The 18,601-nt window shown below is 35.7% G+C and overlaps 1 protein-coding gene across 1 annotated transcript; it reads left to right on the top strand.

The window, feature by feature from the left end:
* The first annotated feature begins 14,134 nt into the window (after positions 1-14,134).
* On the top strand, positions 14,135-16,154 carry LOC107430691 (7-deoxyloganetic acid glucosyltransferase). The gene is made up of 2 exons (XM_025079475.3): positions 14,135-14,688; positions 15,051-16,154. The coding sequence occupies exons 1-2, from the start codon at positions 14,178-14,180 to the stop codon at positions 15,971-15,973; spliced, it is 1,434 nt and encodes a 477-aa protein (XP_024935243.3). The 5' UTR covers positions 14,135-14,177; the 3' UTR covers positions 15,974-16,154.
* The last annotated feature ends 2,447 nt before the right edge of the window (positions 16,155-18,601 follow it).

Raw genomic sequence — 18,601 nt, 5'->3', positions numbered from 1 at the left:
AATTCCTTGGGAAACTTCTAGCCTTCCCATCCTTTGATTCACATGCTCAACTTGAGCACTAACCCGCTGTATTGACTCCAAAACAGCTCTCATGTCCACTTGGTCTCCATTCCCGGTAGCTCGGGCATCGCCATGGAATGCTACGGACTCCTCCTCATTGGTCCTCAAGGGTGGCTCCCCTCTCCTCATTCTTGGTTCTGTCATGTTAGTATAATAATGCAATAAAAATAAAATAGGACCTTACCAATTTCACTCCCTTACGTGTTTCACTCAAATAAGGACTCGACACTCGTGTTTGCACACTTGTTTCGGCTTTTACCCTCTTTTAAGCTCGCACTCTCTTGCCTTTTTCCACTCCAAGAATTATCTCAAAGTTCTAGTTAAACACACTTAAATACAGCAATTAGATCACTAGTATGTTTTAATTAAACTTATCAACAAACAGTAAGCAAAAAGTAGGCAATGCCGAAAGAATCCAACAAATCCTAATTTTTCGGCTTTCTAGACAAGAAAACACAAAATAATGGGAAAACGTTGGAATTTTTGAAAACTGCACCAGATGGTAGTAGATTATGAGTTCAAGAATAAAATTGCAGGAAAAGAAATTCAAATACGAATAAGAATCAAAGAGAACAAAAATATAGAAAAGTGTTGGTTGTTGTTCTTGTAATTCAAGTTTTGTATCAATTCCTTTATCTAATTTTAATCCAAATAATTTAAGCATCCAAAATCCAAATATCCAGCAGCAAAAATAATTCTCCAGCAACTCAAATATTGAATAAATAATAAAAAACCAGCAGTTCCAACAAATTTCCAGCAAACAAATCAAACTCCAACAAACCGAAATATTTTTTTTTCTTCATTTTTTTTTTTATTCGGCTTTACCTTCTTTTTTTTTTTTTTCACTCACAGAACATAAACAACTGCAGTAGCAAGAAAAATTACCAAAATTGCAATTCCAACTCCAAAACAAACACCAAACCCGTGACCTCCAAGTAAACACATATATGCAGTTTTTTTTTTTTTTTAAATGTTGCCGCAAACTCTTTTTTTTTTTTTTTTTAATAGATGAATGCAAATATTTAGGACTAAAACAGCAAAGAAAAATCAACAAAAACCAAAATCAACAAGAACAATGATGAAAAACAACCAACAAACTAGGAAACAAAAAAATATGGTAAAACTAGGAAATCCTAATTCAACTAGGAATGAATTTTTTTTTTTTTTGTTTTTTTAAAGATATGCTGAACGTGTATGGGACAGATGCAACCTTAACCTAATGCTAAAATTGCAGAATAACACACAAAAAAAAATAATAAAGCAAATAAAGATAGATCAAACCTGAACAAAATTTAGCTCTGATACGATCTGTAATGGCTCAGTCCACCCGCATGCGATATTGTCCGTTTTGGGCCCAGCCCGTACGGTTTTGTCAAAACGCCTCTACAAGGGAAAGGTATCCACACTCTTATAAGTCATGCTTCGTTTCCCTTTTCAACCGATGTGAAACTTCACAATCCTCCCCTTGGAGCCCAGCGTCCTCGCTGGCACACCGATCCGGGTACTGGCTCTAATACCATCTATGACAATCCAGCCAAAGCCGAAAGTCAAAGAAGAAAGTTCAAATTGGCCAAAGAAGGAGACTAGAACCGAATCTGTCCAAGCACCAAAGAATGAGGTAAAATTATATCCTAAACCTTCTAGAACTCATGATGTTGTGTGTTTTAAGTGCCAGGGACAAGGACACATTGCTAGCCAATGCCCGAATAGAAGAATCATGGTGTTAAAGGGCAATGATGAGCTAGAATCGGAAAGTGAAGAAAGTGAGAATGAAGCCAAGCCAGAGGAGGAGGACTTGGAGGATGAACCCGAAACCTTGCAAGCATCCAATGCTGAATTAAACTTGCTTTCTAGGAGAGTTCTTGCTGCATCATTGTTCATCATTGTTCTTGTACCTCTGATACCAAATGATGTGATTCCGCCCGAGCCTGCTCAACCAATAACTCGCTGGGGTACTGACTCGACACGGATGAAGACTAGGCCAATCATAAGAGCTCAAATTAAGAGATTTAAGGACAACCTGGGAGTATTTATACAGGGGGTAATCAATCTCAACAGAGCTTGTCCATACTTGAAGATACAAAGCCTATTCTAAGCATCCAATGCTTTATGGGTTCAATACATATGCCTAAGAGGTCATGGAATCAAGTTAAAACAGCCTCAAATGCAATCAAAAAGGGCTTGTACGGACAGCATCAACAATTTGGCCGAATTTGCTGTATTGCTTGCTGACTTTACTGTATTTTAGTGTATTAGCCTTTTCTTATTTTTCCAAGCATGGGCAACGTGTGGGACTTCATTTTCAGCTTATTTGGCATCCTAAAAAGAATCTAGAAGCTGATTTGAAGCTCAAAGAGGTCAAAGATTAATCAAAGTCAACTTGATCAAAAGGCTAGCATTTTTAGTTTCCTAATTTGTTTTTACTTTTTGTTTTAGGAAACTACCATTACTTTTTGGCTTTTATTTATTTATTGTCTGGACAAATAACTTTAGGAAGGTTTTTATTTTTTTCTTTCCATTGTAAATTAATTAATTCCTAATTTAATATAAAGGAATTAATTAATCAAACTTAGATTAGGAAAAGAAGTATAGTTTCAGCCAACTAGGTCTCTTTATGTGTGGTGGCCGGTTTTCTTTATGTTCTAGGGTTTTATTTCATGGCTTTGTAGCCTATTTAAAGGCTTATTTTTCAATAAGAATACAACTTTGATTTGATTAAGAAAATATTTGTGAGATTAATTGTCAGGACCCGTCCAGAATTCCTTCCCCGGAACCCTAGACAGCCCTGATCCCAGGGAAACCCTACCGGACCCTCCAAAGGAAAATCCGACAGAGCCTCCCCTAAGGGATTTACTTACCACAAATTACCTGCACTGAAAACACACTTCTAAAAACATCCCCTTATTCCTCCCACAACTACAAACTGATTCCACAAATTCCAGCACTTCTCAAAGCAACAACAGTCCAGTGCATAAATAAAACAGAAGTATTCCAATAGTATACAGAGCTTTAAGAAGTGCTAAACAACAGAAATACAACAAGGCTGAAAAGAAATAATACACTGAAATGAAAGAGTACAAAGAAACTTCTCGAAACACAACAGCAGCGGAAAACTTGGTTCGCTCCGGAAGAACGTCTACCACCACTTGCACCTAAGGGAACGGAATTTAAGAGTGTGAGATGCTAATTATCTCCGTGAGTAACCCGAACTACTGAACACCTTTTGATAATAATAATAAAATAATAATAATTAAGGAGTGGAACAAATACCAACAATTAATAATAAATAATAATAACCTTTGGAAAATAATGATTTCCCTCAAAACTCTCACCAATCGCTCCGTTTGAAATGTTCCCTTTTTAAAACCTTTTCGCAAAACCCAATGTGCATACCTCCCAAAAACCAAGGGATTAAATAATTTAACAACAACAATTAAATAAATACATACCCCAAATATATAATAAAAATATAATAAATTATAATAAATAAATTTTGAACACCTTTGGGGTTTAAACCATTATTTGCAAGTACACCGACAATTACACCTGACGCACCACACCATATACCGGTGATGCCCTCCGATACCCAGCGTCCCGAGCACCGACTGGCGGGAGGTTAAAGAGAGAAACCTGCAGTGGTCACTTCGGCGTCCCGACAGTACCGACTGCTAAAAACCATCACCCGGCCAAGGAGGGGGGCGGCTGTGCGCAACAATAACCTTGCCTGCCCACGGTCCAATGGCAACTCACGGGTGAAGTAATAGCCGCACGCTAAACCATGTAATAACCGCGTGCTAAACCACGTGTCCATACACCATACACCAGAACACCAATACTGTATGAGTGCGTCTAAAAATAAACATAAACAACCAACCGTACCGTTTTTCCAAAAACCACCGTGGGAAGTATACCAAAATTTCACAAAACACCATCCCACATATTTTATCCAATCACCCGGTACGAAACAGCGATAACAACAAACCACAATTTCTCGAAATACGAAATGCAACCATAAAAATACCGCGGGCATAATTTATAAAATTTAACCAAATATTTTCATAAAATATTTAACCTAATTATGCCCGAGAAATCACATTTGAAACCACGTGAAATTAATACCGAAACATACCTTGCTCATGCATAACAAATAAATTAAATTAAACCGCATTAAAACCATAATTAAACCACACCACATGAGCATAATTTAAATACTAAATTAAATACCAATTAAATATAATTAATTGCCCAAAATAATTTTTGAAGGTGGGTCACTCACCTGGAGAGCGCAAATCAACTAAGATCCTCCTCGGGATCCACTCCACTACTCGCGCGTGCACCTAAACAACCACAGTGCACAAACCAAAAATATTAATATTTTATTCGGGTAATTCCCAAATGGATACCCGGGGAGCGAACACCAAGCGACATCTAAGGGTTACGAGTTATATACCGAATCGAAGCTCGCGTGATGAGGATCACGGATTCGGTCTTACTTTCCGATGATCGTACCCGACGGGGTCGGAATTTTATCGGGAAGCTTTCTGGGTTTCGGCTCCGCAATTCTCCCAAACCGTCGCGAATTGGCGGAAACGGAGGTCGGATTTGGGTTCAGGAGGTCGAACACTGCAGACTGGAGCTGGCCGGAATTTTCGGGTACTCGCCGGAACAGTATTTTCCGGCGGGCCGCCACGTCACCGGCAACGGTCACCGGAACAGTATTTTCCGACGGTGGCCGTTTGCTGTGAAATTTTGCAGATTTGTAGATCGTGAGGAGAGCAATCCAACGGGACCGACGGTGAGCAAAACGGAGGTCGGACGGCGGAGAAATCACCGTTTGAAGATTTTCGACCCCTCACCGGAAAACGCTCCGATCCCGGCGCGTCGGTGGTCCGATGGCCGTGATTTTTGGTGGGTAGGCCGGACTTGAGGAGAGGATCAAGGCTGTCAGGCGCGTGTGGCCGGAAAATGGCCGGAACAGTGCCGATTCGCGGTGGCCGGCAGTGGAGGGGAAAAATCGCCGCCAAACTTCGGACGTCCGATCCGGGCGCGTCCGGCGGCCGTTCACCGTGAAACTTGGAGGTTTTGCCGGAAATGAGGTGGGCAAGCTTTCTGTCCAGCGCGTGTACAGTAACTCGGCCGGAACAGTGGCAAAATCCGGTGGCCGGCGGTGGCTCTCTCTCTCTCTTTCTCTCTCCTCTCTCTCTTTCTCTCTCTTCTCTCTCTTTCTCTCTCTTCCCCGAGAGTTTTTCAAAATTAAAACCCTGCGTGACACTGTTCATGCCACGTGGACCAATCAGAAACTGACACGTGGCGTTTCACTGTTCACCGACCCAAAAAAAAAATATTAAAATAATACGGTATCCGGTAAACTTCAAACGTCCATAACTTTTTAACCGGATGTCCGTTTTGAGCGTGCCGCTAGTCTGTGAACTCGTATCGACGAGCACTTCACAACCATGCATGAGTCAAAGCTCAATTCCCCATAAACAAAAAGTCAACTCCGGCACCCCTTGGACAGTTTGGACCGCAACTTGTTTTGTCCATAACTTTCAAACCGTAGCTCCGTTTTCGACGTGCTACCAGTCTACGAACTCGTGGCATCGTGCACTTCGCCACGGTATCCTGGTCAACTCGAAATTCCCACCGAGTCAAAAAGTCAACTTTTGACCCCTTTGGTCAACGGTCAACAGTCAACCTCGGTCAACGTGCACGGATTCCGGTGCGATTTGGGACGGGGTGTTACATTAATTATCTCTTTATTCTTTGAGAACACCTAAAACACCATTAGAGAATTGGTTGTTTTAGCTTGACTTATCAATAGGTTTTCCATCCCCTATTGTAGTGTCTACATTATACCAAGGTTTCTTACCATAGGTTGGTTAGGGTTTGAGGTCCAATCCATTAGAACTTGAACTTAATTAAGATCCAGGCTAATATAATACGGGTTTAGGAGCAGGTCGTCCTAGGTTCGTATCATTTGGTATCAGAGCTAAATTTTGTTCAGGTTTGATCTATCTTTATTTGCTTTATTTGTTTTTGTGTTATTCTACAATTTTAGCATTAGGTTAAGGTTGCATCCATCCCATACACGTTCTGCATCATTTAAAAAAAAAAAAAAATTCATTCCTAGTTGAATTAGGATTTCCTAGTTTTACCATACTTTTTGTTTCTTAGGTTGTTGGTTGTCTTTCATCATTGTTCTTTTAATTTGGTTTTTGTTGATTTCTCTTTGCTGTTTTAGTCTTAAATATTTGCATTCATATATTTAAAAAAAAAAGAAAAAAAAAAGAGTTTGCGGCAACATTTAAAAAAAAAAAAAAAAAAACTGCACATTTGTGTTTATTTGGAGGTCACGGGTTTGGTGTTTGTTTTGGAGTTGGAATTGCAATTTTGGTAATTATTTTTGCTACTGCAGTTGTTTATGTTCTGTGAGTGAAAAAAAAAAAGAAGAGGTAACGCCGAATAAAAAAAAAAGAAAAAAAAAAGAAAAATATTTCAGTTTGTTGGAGTTTGATTTGTTTGCTGGAAATTTGTTGGTGCTGCTGGTTTGTTGATTATTTATTCCATATTTGGAGTTTCTGGAGAGTTATTTTTGCTGCTGGATATTTGAGTTTGAGTGCTAAATTATTTGGATTAAAATTAGTTAAGGGATTTGATACAAAAACTTGAATTACAAAGAACAACAACCAACAACTATTCTATATTTTTGTTCAATTTGATTCTTGTTCGTATTTGAATTTCTTTTTCTGGAATTTTATTCTTGAACTCATAATCTACTACCATCTGGTGCATTTTTCAAAAATTCCAATGTTTTCCCATTATTTTATGTGTTTTCTTATCTAGAAAGCTGAAAATTTAGGATTTGTTTGATTCTTTCGGTATTGCCTACCTTTTGCTTGCTGTTTGTTGATAAGTTTAATTAAAACATACTAGTGATCTAATTGCTGTTTTGTGGGTGTTTTAATTATAACTTTGAGATAATTCATTGAGTGAAAAAAGGCAAGAGTGTTGTGCTTAAAAGAGGGAAAAAAAAAGCCGAAATAAGTGTGCAAACACGAGTGTCGAGTCCTCATTTGAGTGAAACACGTAAGGGAGTGAAATTGTAAGGTCCTATTTTATTTCTATTGCATTATTATACTAACATGACAGAATCAAGATTGAGGAGAGGAGAGCCACCCTTGAGGATCAATGAGGAGGAGTCTGTAGCATTCCATGGCGATGCCCGAGCTACCGGGAGCGGAGACCAAGTGGACATGAGAGCTGTTTTGGAGTCAATACAGCGGGTTAGTGCTCAAGTTGAGCATGTGAATCAAAGGATGGGAAGGCTAGAAGTTTCCCAAGGAATTCCAAACACAAGAAATAGGCAAGAATTCCATGGAGGACGAGGCCGAGGACGAGGAGGTCGCGAGAGACCGAGAGAGGAATTTGATGAGGAGCCATTCGGTGGAGACTTTGAGGAAGGTATGGACGATATTTTTGCTGTCCAAGATAGATCTGGCCGTAGAAGATATAGGAGGGAAGAAACAGATGACAATCTTAGCAATATCAAGATCAACATCCAACCATTCATGGGAAAAAGTGACCCCGAAGCATATTTGGAGTGGGAAGAAAAGATGGAGATGATATTTGACCGCCATAATTATTCAGAGGCTAAGAAGGTGAAATTGGCAGCAATGGAGTTTGGCCATTATGCACTCCAATGGTGGACCAATGAGCAAAACACCCGAAGGAGAGTTGGTGATGACTTGATTACTACATGGCGACAAATGAAAGGAGCCATGCGGAAGCGATTCGTACCATCACACTATCATAGGTTGCTGCATCAAAGACTTCAATCTTTATCTCAAGGACATGGATCCGTGGAGGATTATTACAAGGAGATGGAGATGCTTATGATGAGATTGAACTTGAATGAAGATAGGGAAGCAACCATGGCAAGGTTTCTTGGTGGTTTGAATCGTGAAATAGCCAATCAACTAGAATTGCAACAATATGTGGAATTGGAGGAGATGTTGCATGTGGCTATTAAATTAGAGCATCAATTCAAGAGGAGGGGTGTAAGATCATGGTTTGGAGGTGTTTCCAACAGTGGAAGGTCCAATTCAAGTGGCTGGAGGAACAACCCCATCTATGAAAGCAAGCCAAAGCCGAAAGTCAAAGAAGAAAGTTCAAACTGGCCAAGGAAGGAGACTAGAATCAAATCTGTCCAAGCACCAAAGAATGAGGTAAAATTAGATCCTAAACCTTCTAGGACTCATGATGTTGCGTGTTTCAAGTGCCAGGGAGGAGGACACATTGCTAGCCAATGCCCAAATAGAATAATCATGGTGTTAAAGGGCAATGATGAGCTAAAATCGGAAAGTGAAGAAAGTAAGGATGAAGCCAAGCAAGAGGAGGACTTGGAGGATGAACCCGAAACCTTGCAAGCATCCAATGCTGAATTAAACTTGCTTTCTAGGAGAGTACTTGCTGCATACAAAGATAAGGATGAAATTCAACGAGAGAACATCTTCCACACTCGTTGTGAAATATAAGCTAAAATTTGTAGTATGATTGTAGATAGTGGGAGTTGTACTAATGTAATAAGTAACCTTGTAGTTGATAAATTGGGCTTAAAAACAATAAAACATCCTGAACCATATAGATTACAATGGCTTAATGATAGTGGTGAGATGAAAGTAAATAAACAAGCCAAAGTAAAATTTAGTATAGGTAGATATGAGGATTTAGTTTTATGTGATATTGTACCCATGATTGCTGGACATATACTATTAGGTAGGCCATGGCAATTTGATAAAGATGCTACTCATTTTGGTCGAGAAAATAGTATTGTTTTCAGGTTTAAAGGGAAGAAGGTCAAGCTGGAACCATTATCTCCTAAAGAGGTTTACAAAGACCAATTACAAATGCAACAAAGGAGAGAAGCCGAAAAGCTCAAGGAAAAAGCAAGTATGGCACCAACGGCTTCACCATCCTTTCAAGAAGGTAAGAATGAGGTTGCTGATCAAGGTAAGGTTTCTAAGACTCATATTGAGTGGAAAGATCAAAGAAAAACCGAAAGAGAGGGGAAAGAAAGTGGCAAACCCGAGAGCTTGGAGAAGGAAGGGAAATCCGAAGGTTTGCACCAATCCGAGAGAGAAAAAGAAAAAGAAAGAAAAGAAAGGTCAAGCAGCAACTTTTATTTGAGTTTAGGGGATATTAATAAGGTTATTGAGTGTAAGAAACCTTTGCTGGTCATGATTTATAAAGAAAATTAGTTTAATGATCAAACTAACTTTGAAGAACTTAAATTGCCAAGTTCAATGATTTTTCTTTTGAAGGAATTTGGAGATGTCATCCCAAATGAAATTCCAAGTGGACTACCATCCAATCAAAAGGGAAAAGGTGAGCTTGCGGTCCAAGGTAAGTCTTCTAATACTCAGGTTGTGTGGAAAAATTTTATTAAAACCAAGAGTGAGAAATTTTGTGCAAAAGCTAAGAGTGAGGAAGGTGAGATGGCCGTGAGTGGGAAAGGAAAAGGAAGACAAGAATGGAAAAATATAAATTTTTATCTTAGCTTTGGTGATGTTAATAAAGTAATTATGAATAAGAAATCATTGCTGACCATGAATTTTAAAGATACTTATTTAAAGATGTCTTTATTGCATAGAACTTTATCTGCATTGTTGAGAGCTTTACTTAGTGGCAATTTGAAAATTTGGGAAATATTGTTTGCTAACTTTAAAAAGTGTAATTTTTACCATAATGAGCATGTATTTCTAGATTTTGTTGTAATAGTGTTTAACCCAGGAAAATTGGTTTGGTTGCACTTACGAAAGGAAAGGTTTCCTAAGCAAAGAAAGTCATAGCTCATGCCGCCTATGGATGGACTTTTTCAAGTTTTGGAGTGGATAAACGACAATGCCTACAAACTTGATCTACCGGGTACGAACCTAGGACGACCTGCTCCAAAATCCGTATTATATTAGCCCGGATCTTTAATTAAGTTCAAGTTCTAATGGAATGGACCTCAACCCCTAACCAACCTGTGGTTAGAAACCTTGGTATAATGTAGACGCCACAATAGGGGATTGAAAACCTATTGATAAGTCAAGCTAAAATAACCAATTCTCTAATGGTGTTTTAGGTGTTCTCAAAGAACAAAGAGATAATTAATCTCACAAGTATTTTCTCTATCAAATCAAAGTTGTATTCATATTGAAAAATAAGCCTTTTAAATAGGCTACAAAGCCACGAAATAAAACCCTAAAAACAAAGGGAAAACCGGCCATACAAAGTAGTTTCCTATGGTGGCCGAAATTCTTACTCCTTTCCTAATCTAATTTGGATTAATTAATTCCTTTATTTTGAATTAGGAATTAATTAATTTAAAATGAAAATAATAAAATAATAACTTTCCTAAACTTATTCTTCCAGAAAAAAAATAAATAAAAACTAAAAAGTAATGGTAGTTTCCTAAAACAAAAATTAAAAACAAATTAGGAAACTAAAAATGCTAGCCTTTTGATCAAGTTGACTTTGATTAATCTTTGACCTCTTTGAGCTCCAAATCAGCTTCTAGATGCTTTGTAGGATGCCAAATAAGCTGAATATGAAGTCTCACACGTTGCCCATGCTTGGAAAAATAAGAAAAGGCTAATACAGTAAAATACAGTAAAGCCAGCAAGCAATATAGCAAATTCGGCCAAATTGTTGATGCTGTCCGTACAAGCCCTTTTTGATTGCATTTGAGGCTGTTTTAACTTGATTCCATGACCTCTTAGGCATATGTATTGAACCCATAAAGCATTGGAACCATTTCATGCTTCCCAGACTCCAAAAATGTATCAGAACCATCACCTGGGTCCGTATCAGCTTCCACCACTTGGATGCTTCGAATAGGTTTTGTATCTTCAAGTATGAACAAGATCTGTTGAGATTGATTACCCTCTATATAAATACTCCCAGGTTGCCCTTAAATCTCTTAATTTGAGCTCTTGTGATTGGCCTAGTATTCATCCGTGTCGAGTCAGCACCCCAGCGGGTTATCGGTTGAGCAGGCTCGGGCGGAATCACATCAGGCCTGGACCTCCCAGGCCCAACCGAGATATTGTCCGTTTTGAAAGCTAGGTGGTGAGCCCAATCCTACCCCTCACGGTTTTACGTTCCCTGTCAGGAAGGCCTCTCAAGGGAAAGGTATCCATACCCTCTTATAAGGCATGCTTCGTTTCTTTTTCCAACCGATGTGGGATCTCAAAATCCATCCCCCTGGGGGCCCAGCATCCTCGCTGGCATACCGATCCGGGTCTGGCTCTGATACCAACTGTAACAGTCCAGTCCATCTGTATGAGATATTGTCCGCTTTGGGTCCAGCCCGTACGGTTTTAAAAGGCCTCTTAGTGGTTAGGGGTCTCATCCCTTCACCTATCACTTCCACTGGCCTGGGCCTCCCAGGCCCAACCAAGATATTGTCCGCTTTGGAAGCTAGGTGGTGAGCCCAATCCTACCCCTCACGGTTTTACATTCCCTGTCAGGAAGGCCTCTCAAGGGAAATGTATCCATACCCTCTTATAAGGCATGTTCCATTCCCCTTTCCAACCGATATGGGATCTCACATATAAAATTTTGATAAATAATATTAATAATATAATAATTTAATCAGATAAACTTTTTTAAAAAATTATTATATAAAGAACTTATCTAATTTAAATTATTTTTCCTAATTTAAAAAGTTAACATATTAAATTTATTTTTATTAAATATTATAAAAAAAAATCCAATTAACACCAAACAGAAAACTGGATTGATTTTATCTAATTTCATCCTGTCCGGTCCAAAATAATAATTTGGTTTTATCTTACATACCAAACGGATTAATAACAAGGAACATAATAATGTTGACCCACTGGTTATTGTTCACTAGCATCCACATCGTGGTCAACATTCAACAAGACATTTCTTAATTTTTAACAAGTGAAGAATCTTATTACCCAAAAAAAAAAAAAACAAAAAAAGGGAACAGGTGAAGAGTCTCGAGTTCCACACTATTTTTCAATATGCACCTAAACTAGGAGCTTACCCAAGAAAAAAAAAATATATATATATATATATAATATATAATGCTTTTCTGGGATTTTTCTTCATCTTCGAGATTAATTTAATGGCATGTTTGGGTAAAGATAAAGTTAGTGGGAATCTAATTCCCTTAGAAACGTGATAACTTTCTTTTATTTAGATACTTACTGTGAAGTGGAAAAGTATAGATCCAGGGAATTAGATTCCCACCAATGTAGGAAAATATGTGGGAAAGTTGTTCCCATCTATATAGGTGTCATTTTGAGAATTCCAGAAAAAATAGTTTTAATTTTTTTTTAAAATACATATTTATCCTTAATTTATTATACAATATTAAATTTAATTACTTATCAATCTCAACTTTCCCATTACTCACCAATGTAGGAAAATATGTGGGAAAGTTGTTCCCATCTATATAGGTGTCATTTTGAGAATCCCAGAGAAAATAGTTTTAATTTTTTTTTAAAATACATATTTATCCTTAATTTATTATACAATATTAAATTTAATTACTTATCAATCTCAACTTTCCCATTACTCACCAAACAGATTAAGAGAAAAAATAATTCTCAGGAAACTAAATCCCGAGAATCAATTTTCCTCTTAACTTTGACACTTCCCAAACACCCCGTAAGAGATATGTTAATATAGATAATAAAATGAAACTCACATTATTCATATAAATTTAAATATTTACCTTTTAAATTCACTGTTTCATTCCAAGTTTTTAGTATTAAAAAATAATTACTTTTCAAGGATTGATATCTAATGCTAAATGAATTAATCAATGTAGGATCCATTACTATTGTCTACATAATAATGTTACTTAGAATAACTGGGATAACAAAAATTTTAATGTGGGAAAAATGGTCCACCATTTGGTGGAGAACAGACATCTAGAACTGTCAAATCTAATAAATTATGCAAATCTAATGGTTATGAAAGATTGTCGTTCATTATGTAATGCCTAATTTCATCCAAAATAGCATTCCTAACTAGGGTAATTCGCAAGAGATCACTTTTGTATTTATATAAATTTACATATACAATTACAAGTCATCTATATATATATATATATTTTATATTGTTCAAAAGTATATAAGTCGTATTTTTTTTCTTTTTTATATTTGAAAAATATCATTTAAGTATTATTATGTTTTTGAAAAAATCTTTGTCAATATTTTTTTTATATATGAGTATTGACAATAATTTTTTCAAAAATATTATCAATATTCATGATCCGTATGTGGATTCTTTGTACAATAACCTTACTCTACATGTATATGTATATGTATATATTATATTTACAATTTCAACATTCTGCTGACCTTCACTCAATTTTGTATTCTGAGACCCACGCAAGAGACAAATGCATTGCAATTTGTTCCTAGTCTTTCCCCATGGTTTCTCTGTCTATGGTCTACATTACTACTGGCTCTTAATGTAACTAAAAGCAATTAACCAAATAAATTAAGAAATAATTATATATATATATATATATATATATATATATACTAAGAAATAAATGTAATTTACTTTAGAATATATAAATTGGGTACATATTCTAATAGTCATGACAGTGAATAATTTTTTGGTAACATTCATGACAGTGAATATATATATATATCACAAAGTTAATTTGAGATGAAAGGCCCTAAGACCGAGATGAAGATGGAGGAGCAAGCTCACGTGTCTTAAAATTATTGTGAACAATACAAGGGCACACATGGGCCAAGAAAATAACGACAAATTAAATTAGTAAAATGTATCCTAAATTTTCGGCAAATTAATTAGTCTAAACGGCAAGACCCAAAAAAAAATTCTAAATATTAGCTAGCGTGTGACACGAGCAAATAATAAATAATATGGAAACTTAAAAGATATTTATTCTTATGGTGACCCAAACGATGAGATTTGCAGATCAACCAGAAAAAATAATTTATTTATATGTTGGGCAATTTTGATTTCTAGACCCCCGATATCACTATTTCAACAATATATATATATATATATATTTGGAGTTGCTGTTGTATAACTAAGAGAAGTTAAGATTGAAGTTTGAGATGGAAGGCTCTAAGGTGAAAATGGAGCAAGCTCATGTCGTGATGTTTCCCTTCATATTGCAAGGCCACATAAAGGTTTTGTTAACCCTTGGAGAGCTTCTAAGCGAAGCTGGCCTTTATGTCACCTTTGTTAACACCCACCAAAACCACAAGCGCTTAGCCAACCTCCAAGCCCTCACAACCCATTTTCCAAACCTTCATTTCGAGTCCATCTCCGATGGCCTTCCCGACGATCACCCTCGAACCCTTTTTCAGGATTTCTTCGAGGGGATGAAGACCAAAACTAAGCCAAACTTCAAAGAGCATATTGTCTCCCTCAACAAAAAGTCCGAGAATGGTTTGTGCCCACCAGTCACTTGTATTATTGGAGATGGAGTTATGTCTTTTCCCATTGAAGTAGCGGATGAGCTGGGGATTCCTATATTTTCATTCTATGGTACTAGTGCTCGTTTCTTATGGGCATTTTTCAATATCCCCAAGCTCGTTGAGGAGGGGCAGATTCCCTTTTTTGGTAATTTTCACGCATGCATGCATTTACCTGTATATGTATGTTTGTAAGTACATATATCTTTCAGTTCCACTTCCCAAATTTAGTTGGCCATTGGGAATAATATACTATTATTATTATTATTATTATTATTATTATTTTTTGCTCATACTTGTTGGACTGCTCTTTGTTTTTAGCATTTTAAAGTTACTTTTACTGAATTCAACTAATTATTAGTAAGACATAACTATTTTATTTTTTAATAATTTTTTAAATACAAAATATATAAATATTGTATTATATTCGCATCTATAAAGTTATGGGTTTATTTTTCTACACTTTAATTTAGAATTTGTTGTAACAATAAAAATTATTATTTTTTTCAGATGACAACATGAATTATAGAATTCATGGTATTCCTGGACTCGAAGGCCTATTAAGGCGTAAAGATTTACCGGAATTTTGCGCTCTAAAAGAAATAGACCACAATATGATTAATTTCTTTGTTGAAGAAACTCTTGCCGTTACTAAAACTTCAGGTCTTATACTCAACACCTTTGACGAATTGGAAATTGATAGCGTCCAAAATGTTGCTACCAAATGTAGCAAGCTCTACACAGTTGCACCTATCAATGCTCTTTTGCAATCTCAAATTGGACCTCGAGCTCAGTCGATTGCATCACTCGGTTCTCTCTGGGATGTGGAACAAAATTGCATAAAATGGTTGGATTCACAGCCGTTAAAATCCGTTGTCTATGTGAGTTTTGGAAGCATAACCAAATCCTCAATTTCTCAGCTAAAGGAATTTTGGCATGGACTGGTTGATAGTGGTCACCCATTTTTGTGGGTAATAAGACCAGGTGCTATATTAGATGAGGAAGTGATTCCAAAGGAGCTTGAAAAGGGTCAAAAAGAAAGAGGTTATGTAGTAGATTGGGCCCCGCAAGAAGAGGTTATGGCTCACAAAGCTTTAGGTGGATTTTTGAACCAAAGTGGCTGGAACTCAATTTTGGAAAGTATTGTGGCTGGAGTTCCAATGATTTGCTGGCCTTATTCGGGCGACCATTTTATTAATTGTCAATGTGTTACTAAAGTTTGGAAAATTGGACTTGAGCTTGGAGATTGGGATAGGTTGACCATAAAGACAACTATAAAAGAGCTAATGGAAAGTAGGAGGGAGGAATTTCAGGAATCAGTTGATAAAGCAGCACAATGGGCTAAGAATTGCATTAGCAAAGGTGGATCTTCCAGCCTCAACTTAGAAAAGCTTATTAAAGACATCAAAGGCATCAAGGAAATCAAAGTTTAAAGAGTTCTGAAATAAAATGTGCGACCTGTTGTTTCAATTTACCCTTCTTATATTTTCTGTTGAAAAAATATTTGGTAGTTAAGGTCTTTATCATGAATTTGAAATGTACTTGTTTGAGCATCCGTATGAACAATTGTTGTATTGGTGAAATAAAATAGAGTAATAAATAAATAAACCCTTTACATCCATATAATTTATATTTGTTTGATGTGAAATAGTTTTAATGGTAGAAGATTTTTCTGCTTCCAAATTATAAATGGTAATAATATTTATAAATGAAAAAACTTTTACTATTGAGATTTACATTTCGTTTCAAAATAGATGAAAGGCTGCTTTTACGTCTTAAAATATTGCTTTCTAGTGTGTTTGTTGACTCACATATAAACTTTATCAAAATAAGGCAGAGTAGGTTTGGCATGACTCCATCAAGGTATGATACTACATATATTTAGCTTCAAATTCAAAACTTTTTAGGCCATATAACTTATCTATTTGAGTTGACTTATCCATTTGACTTGAATAGTAATTCTATAATATATTTTTTAAACAAATTAACTATTTATTTTAAATTTCTATTTACAATATAACCTTATAAGTTTTTTTAATTAGACTCAATCAATAAATAAGTCGAATTTTTATCATAATTTTTATGTTAATTTGTTTATTTCTATTTATGAACTTTTTAAAAATAGCTTAGATCTGCCACTCTATTAGAATTTTAATCAAAAAACCATGCTAACGTCCCTGTTAATACTTTTATTTTTTATATTGCAGAAGAAAAAAAATATTTTTTAGGGCCTTCCCCTTCAAACCTTTGAAATATTATCTTGGTTCGGGTGCTTTTTTATTATTATTATTTTAATGGTAAATCTTGGTTAGTTTCTTTGGCATTTTTTTTTTTTTTAAATCGTTGCTTGAACCTAGGACCTCACATATGGAGGAAAATGTCCTCCTGAATTTTCGTTCAAATTTCAATCTGCCCCTAATTTTCTTTTGTAAAAGCAGTTTCCCTCTTTATATACATTTAGCATGATGTCAATACGCTCCCTCCTCAAATTTTTCATTAGAATTTACCAAAGTTGATTGGCTAGTATCCATTGATTGTTTAATATATCTAAATCATTTTTTTCAAAAAAACAAACTTAATAATGGTTGAAAAATAATATGGAGAATATTTTTTTTTTATTCAATCTTTTCTGACAATTTTGTTTTCAGAAAAAAAATTAGAAATATTTTATTTATAAAATCAATCAATTTGATTGTTAATCGGTCAATTTCATTTAATGAAAAATAAATAAATAAAAATGGAGTAAATTGATATTATTCCAAAGTTTTCTAAGAAAAATTGCTTTTAAAAAACTAGTTTAGAGAGCAAACAGAAACTTGAGTGGTAATTTTTATATTATCATTGTTGAATAAGGTCTCTGCTGATTTACTTATTTATTTACCTGTATAGCTGACCTAAATTTGTGATCCATCTACTTTGAAATTAATAAATTAAATTAATTAATTAATAGAATAATACCCTAATAAATAATTCCAAATCTTTATTCATTTATTTTTATTTGGCAGCTGAAATCAGAAGCTACGGAGAAGAAGGTGCCACATGAAACAATCAAAAGAAGGCCACATGGGTAGTGCAAAATTATGTCGATACCGACCGTTCCATGATCTCATTTGACGGAGATCAAATTCTTGGTTTTTTTTTCCAACCAAAGATGCAGAAACTTATTCCAAGTCGTAGACCGATGACCCTCTAAATAAATAATATGCATATACAAATAAATAATTACTATATATATATATATATAGCAATATGTTAAACACTACGCGAAAATAGCGATTTAGCGACAGTAACATGGCGACTTAATACAAAAATACGCGATAACACGTCGCTGAATAATAATAATAGCGATGAACCTCACTCGTAGTCGCTACATACAACACAATTGAGATGTAGCGACACCCATATTGCGACGTAATAAAGAATGCGAGATAACGTGTCGCTCAATAATAATATTAGCGACATACCTCACATAACGTTGCTATATTCCAAAAAACAGAGATCTAGCGACAAACAATTAGCGACAGTACGAAACAAAAACTCAGTTAGTGTCGCTACAAACAATACTAAGCGACGTTGCTTTTCAGCGTCGTTCAATATGACTAAAAACTTATTAGGTAGTTTGGTTGATATTAGTTATTTGAGTGTGTTTCAATATTTGTTTAGTTGATATTACAATTTGAAATCCAAATAAATTACTCGTTTCTCTTCATTTTGTGTTTTTGTTTATAAAAAAAGGAAAAATGTATCCGGCGACCCACGTTAATTACATGAGTTGCCCACTAAGATAGGGAAAAGGGCAAAAAATATGATGATTTTTATATGGAAATTCGCATTTCAATCAACCTCCAAATTTATTTAGTGTTTGCAATATCATTGGACATTTAGGGGAAAAAAATTATCATGTACATAAAAAAAAAAAAAAAAAATTTGATATGGGGCGACGTGGATTTAGTCGTCTGCGTCGCCCCATATGAAGTTTTTTATATCAAATTCACATTTCAATTAACTTGCAAATTTAGTTAGTGTTTGCAATATCATTGGACATTTAGGAAAAAAAACAT

The sequence above is a fragment of the Ziziphus jujuba genome, chromosome 6 (genome assembly GCF_031755915.1).
Source record: "Ziziphus jujuba cultivar Dongzao chromosome 6, ASM3175591v1".
Lineage (NCBI taxonomy): Eukaryota > Viridiplantae > Streptophyta > Magnoliopsida > Rosales > Rhamnaceae > Ziziphus > Ziziphus jujuba.
Note: the sequence above shows the minus strand (reverse complement) of the source record. Positions and strands in the feature narration are given on the sequence as shown.

Excerpts from the sequence above, each read along its gene's own strand:
- LOC107430691 (XM_025079475.3), top strand. The coding sequence starts at position 14,178 with ATGGAAGGCTCTAAGGTGAAAATGGAGCAAGCTCATGTCGTGATGTTT. Across the intron at positions 14,689-15,050 it reads GGGGCAGATTCCCTTTTTTG|ATGACAACATGAATTATAGA; the intron begins GTAATTTTCACG and ends TATTTTTTTCAG.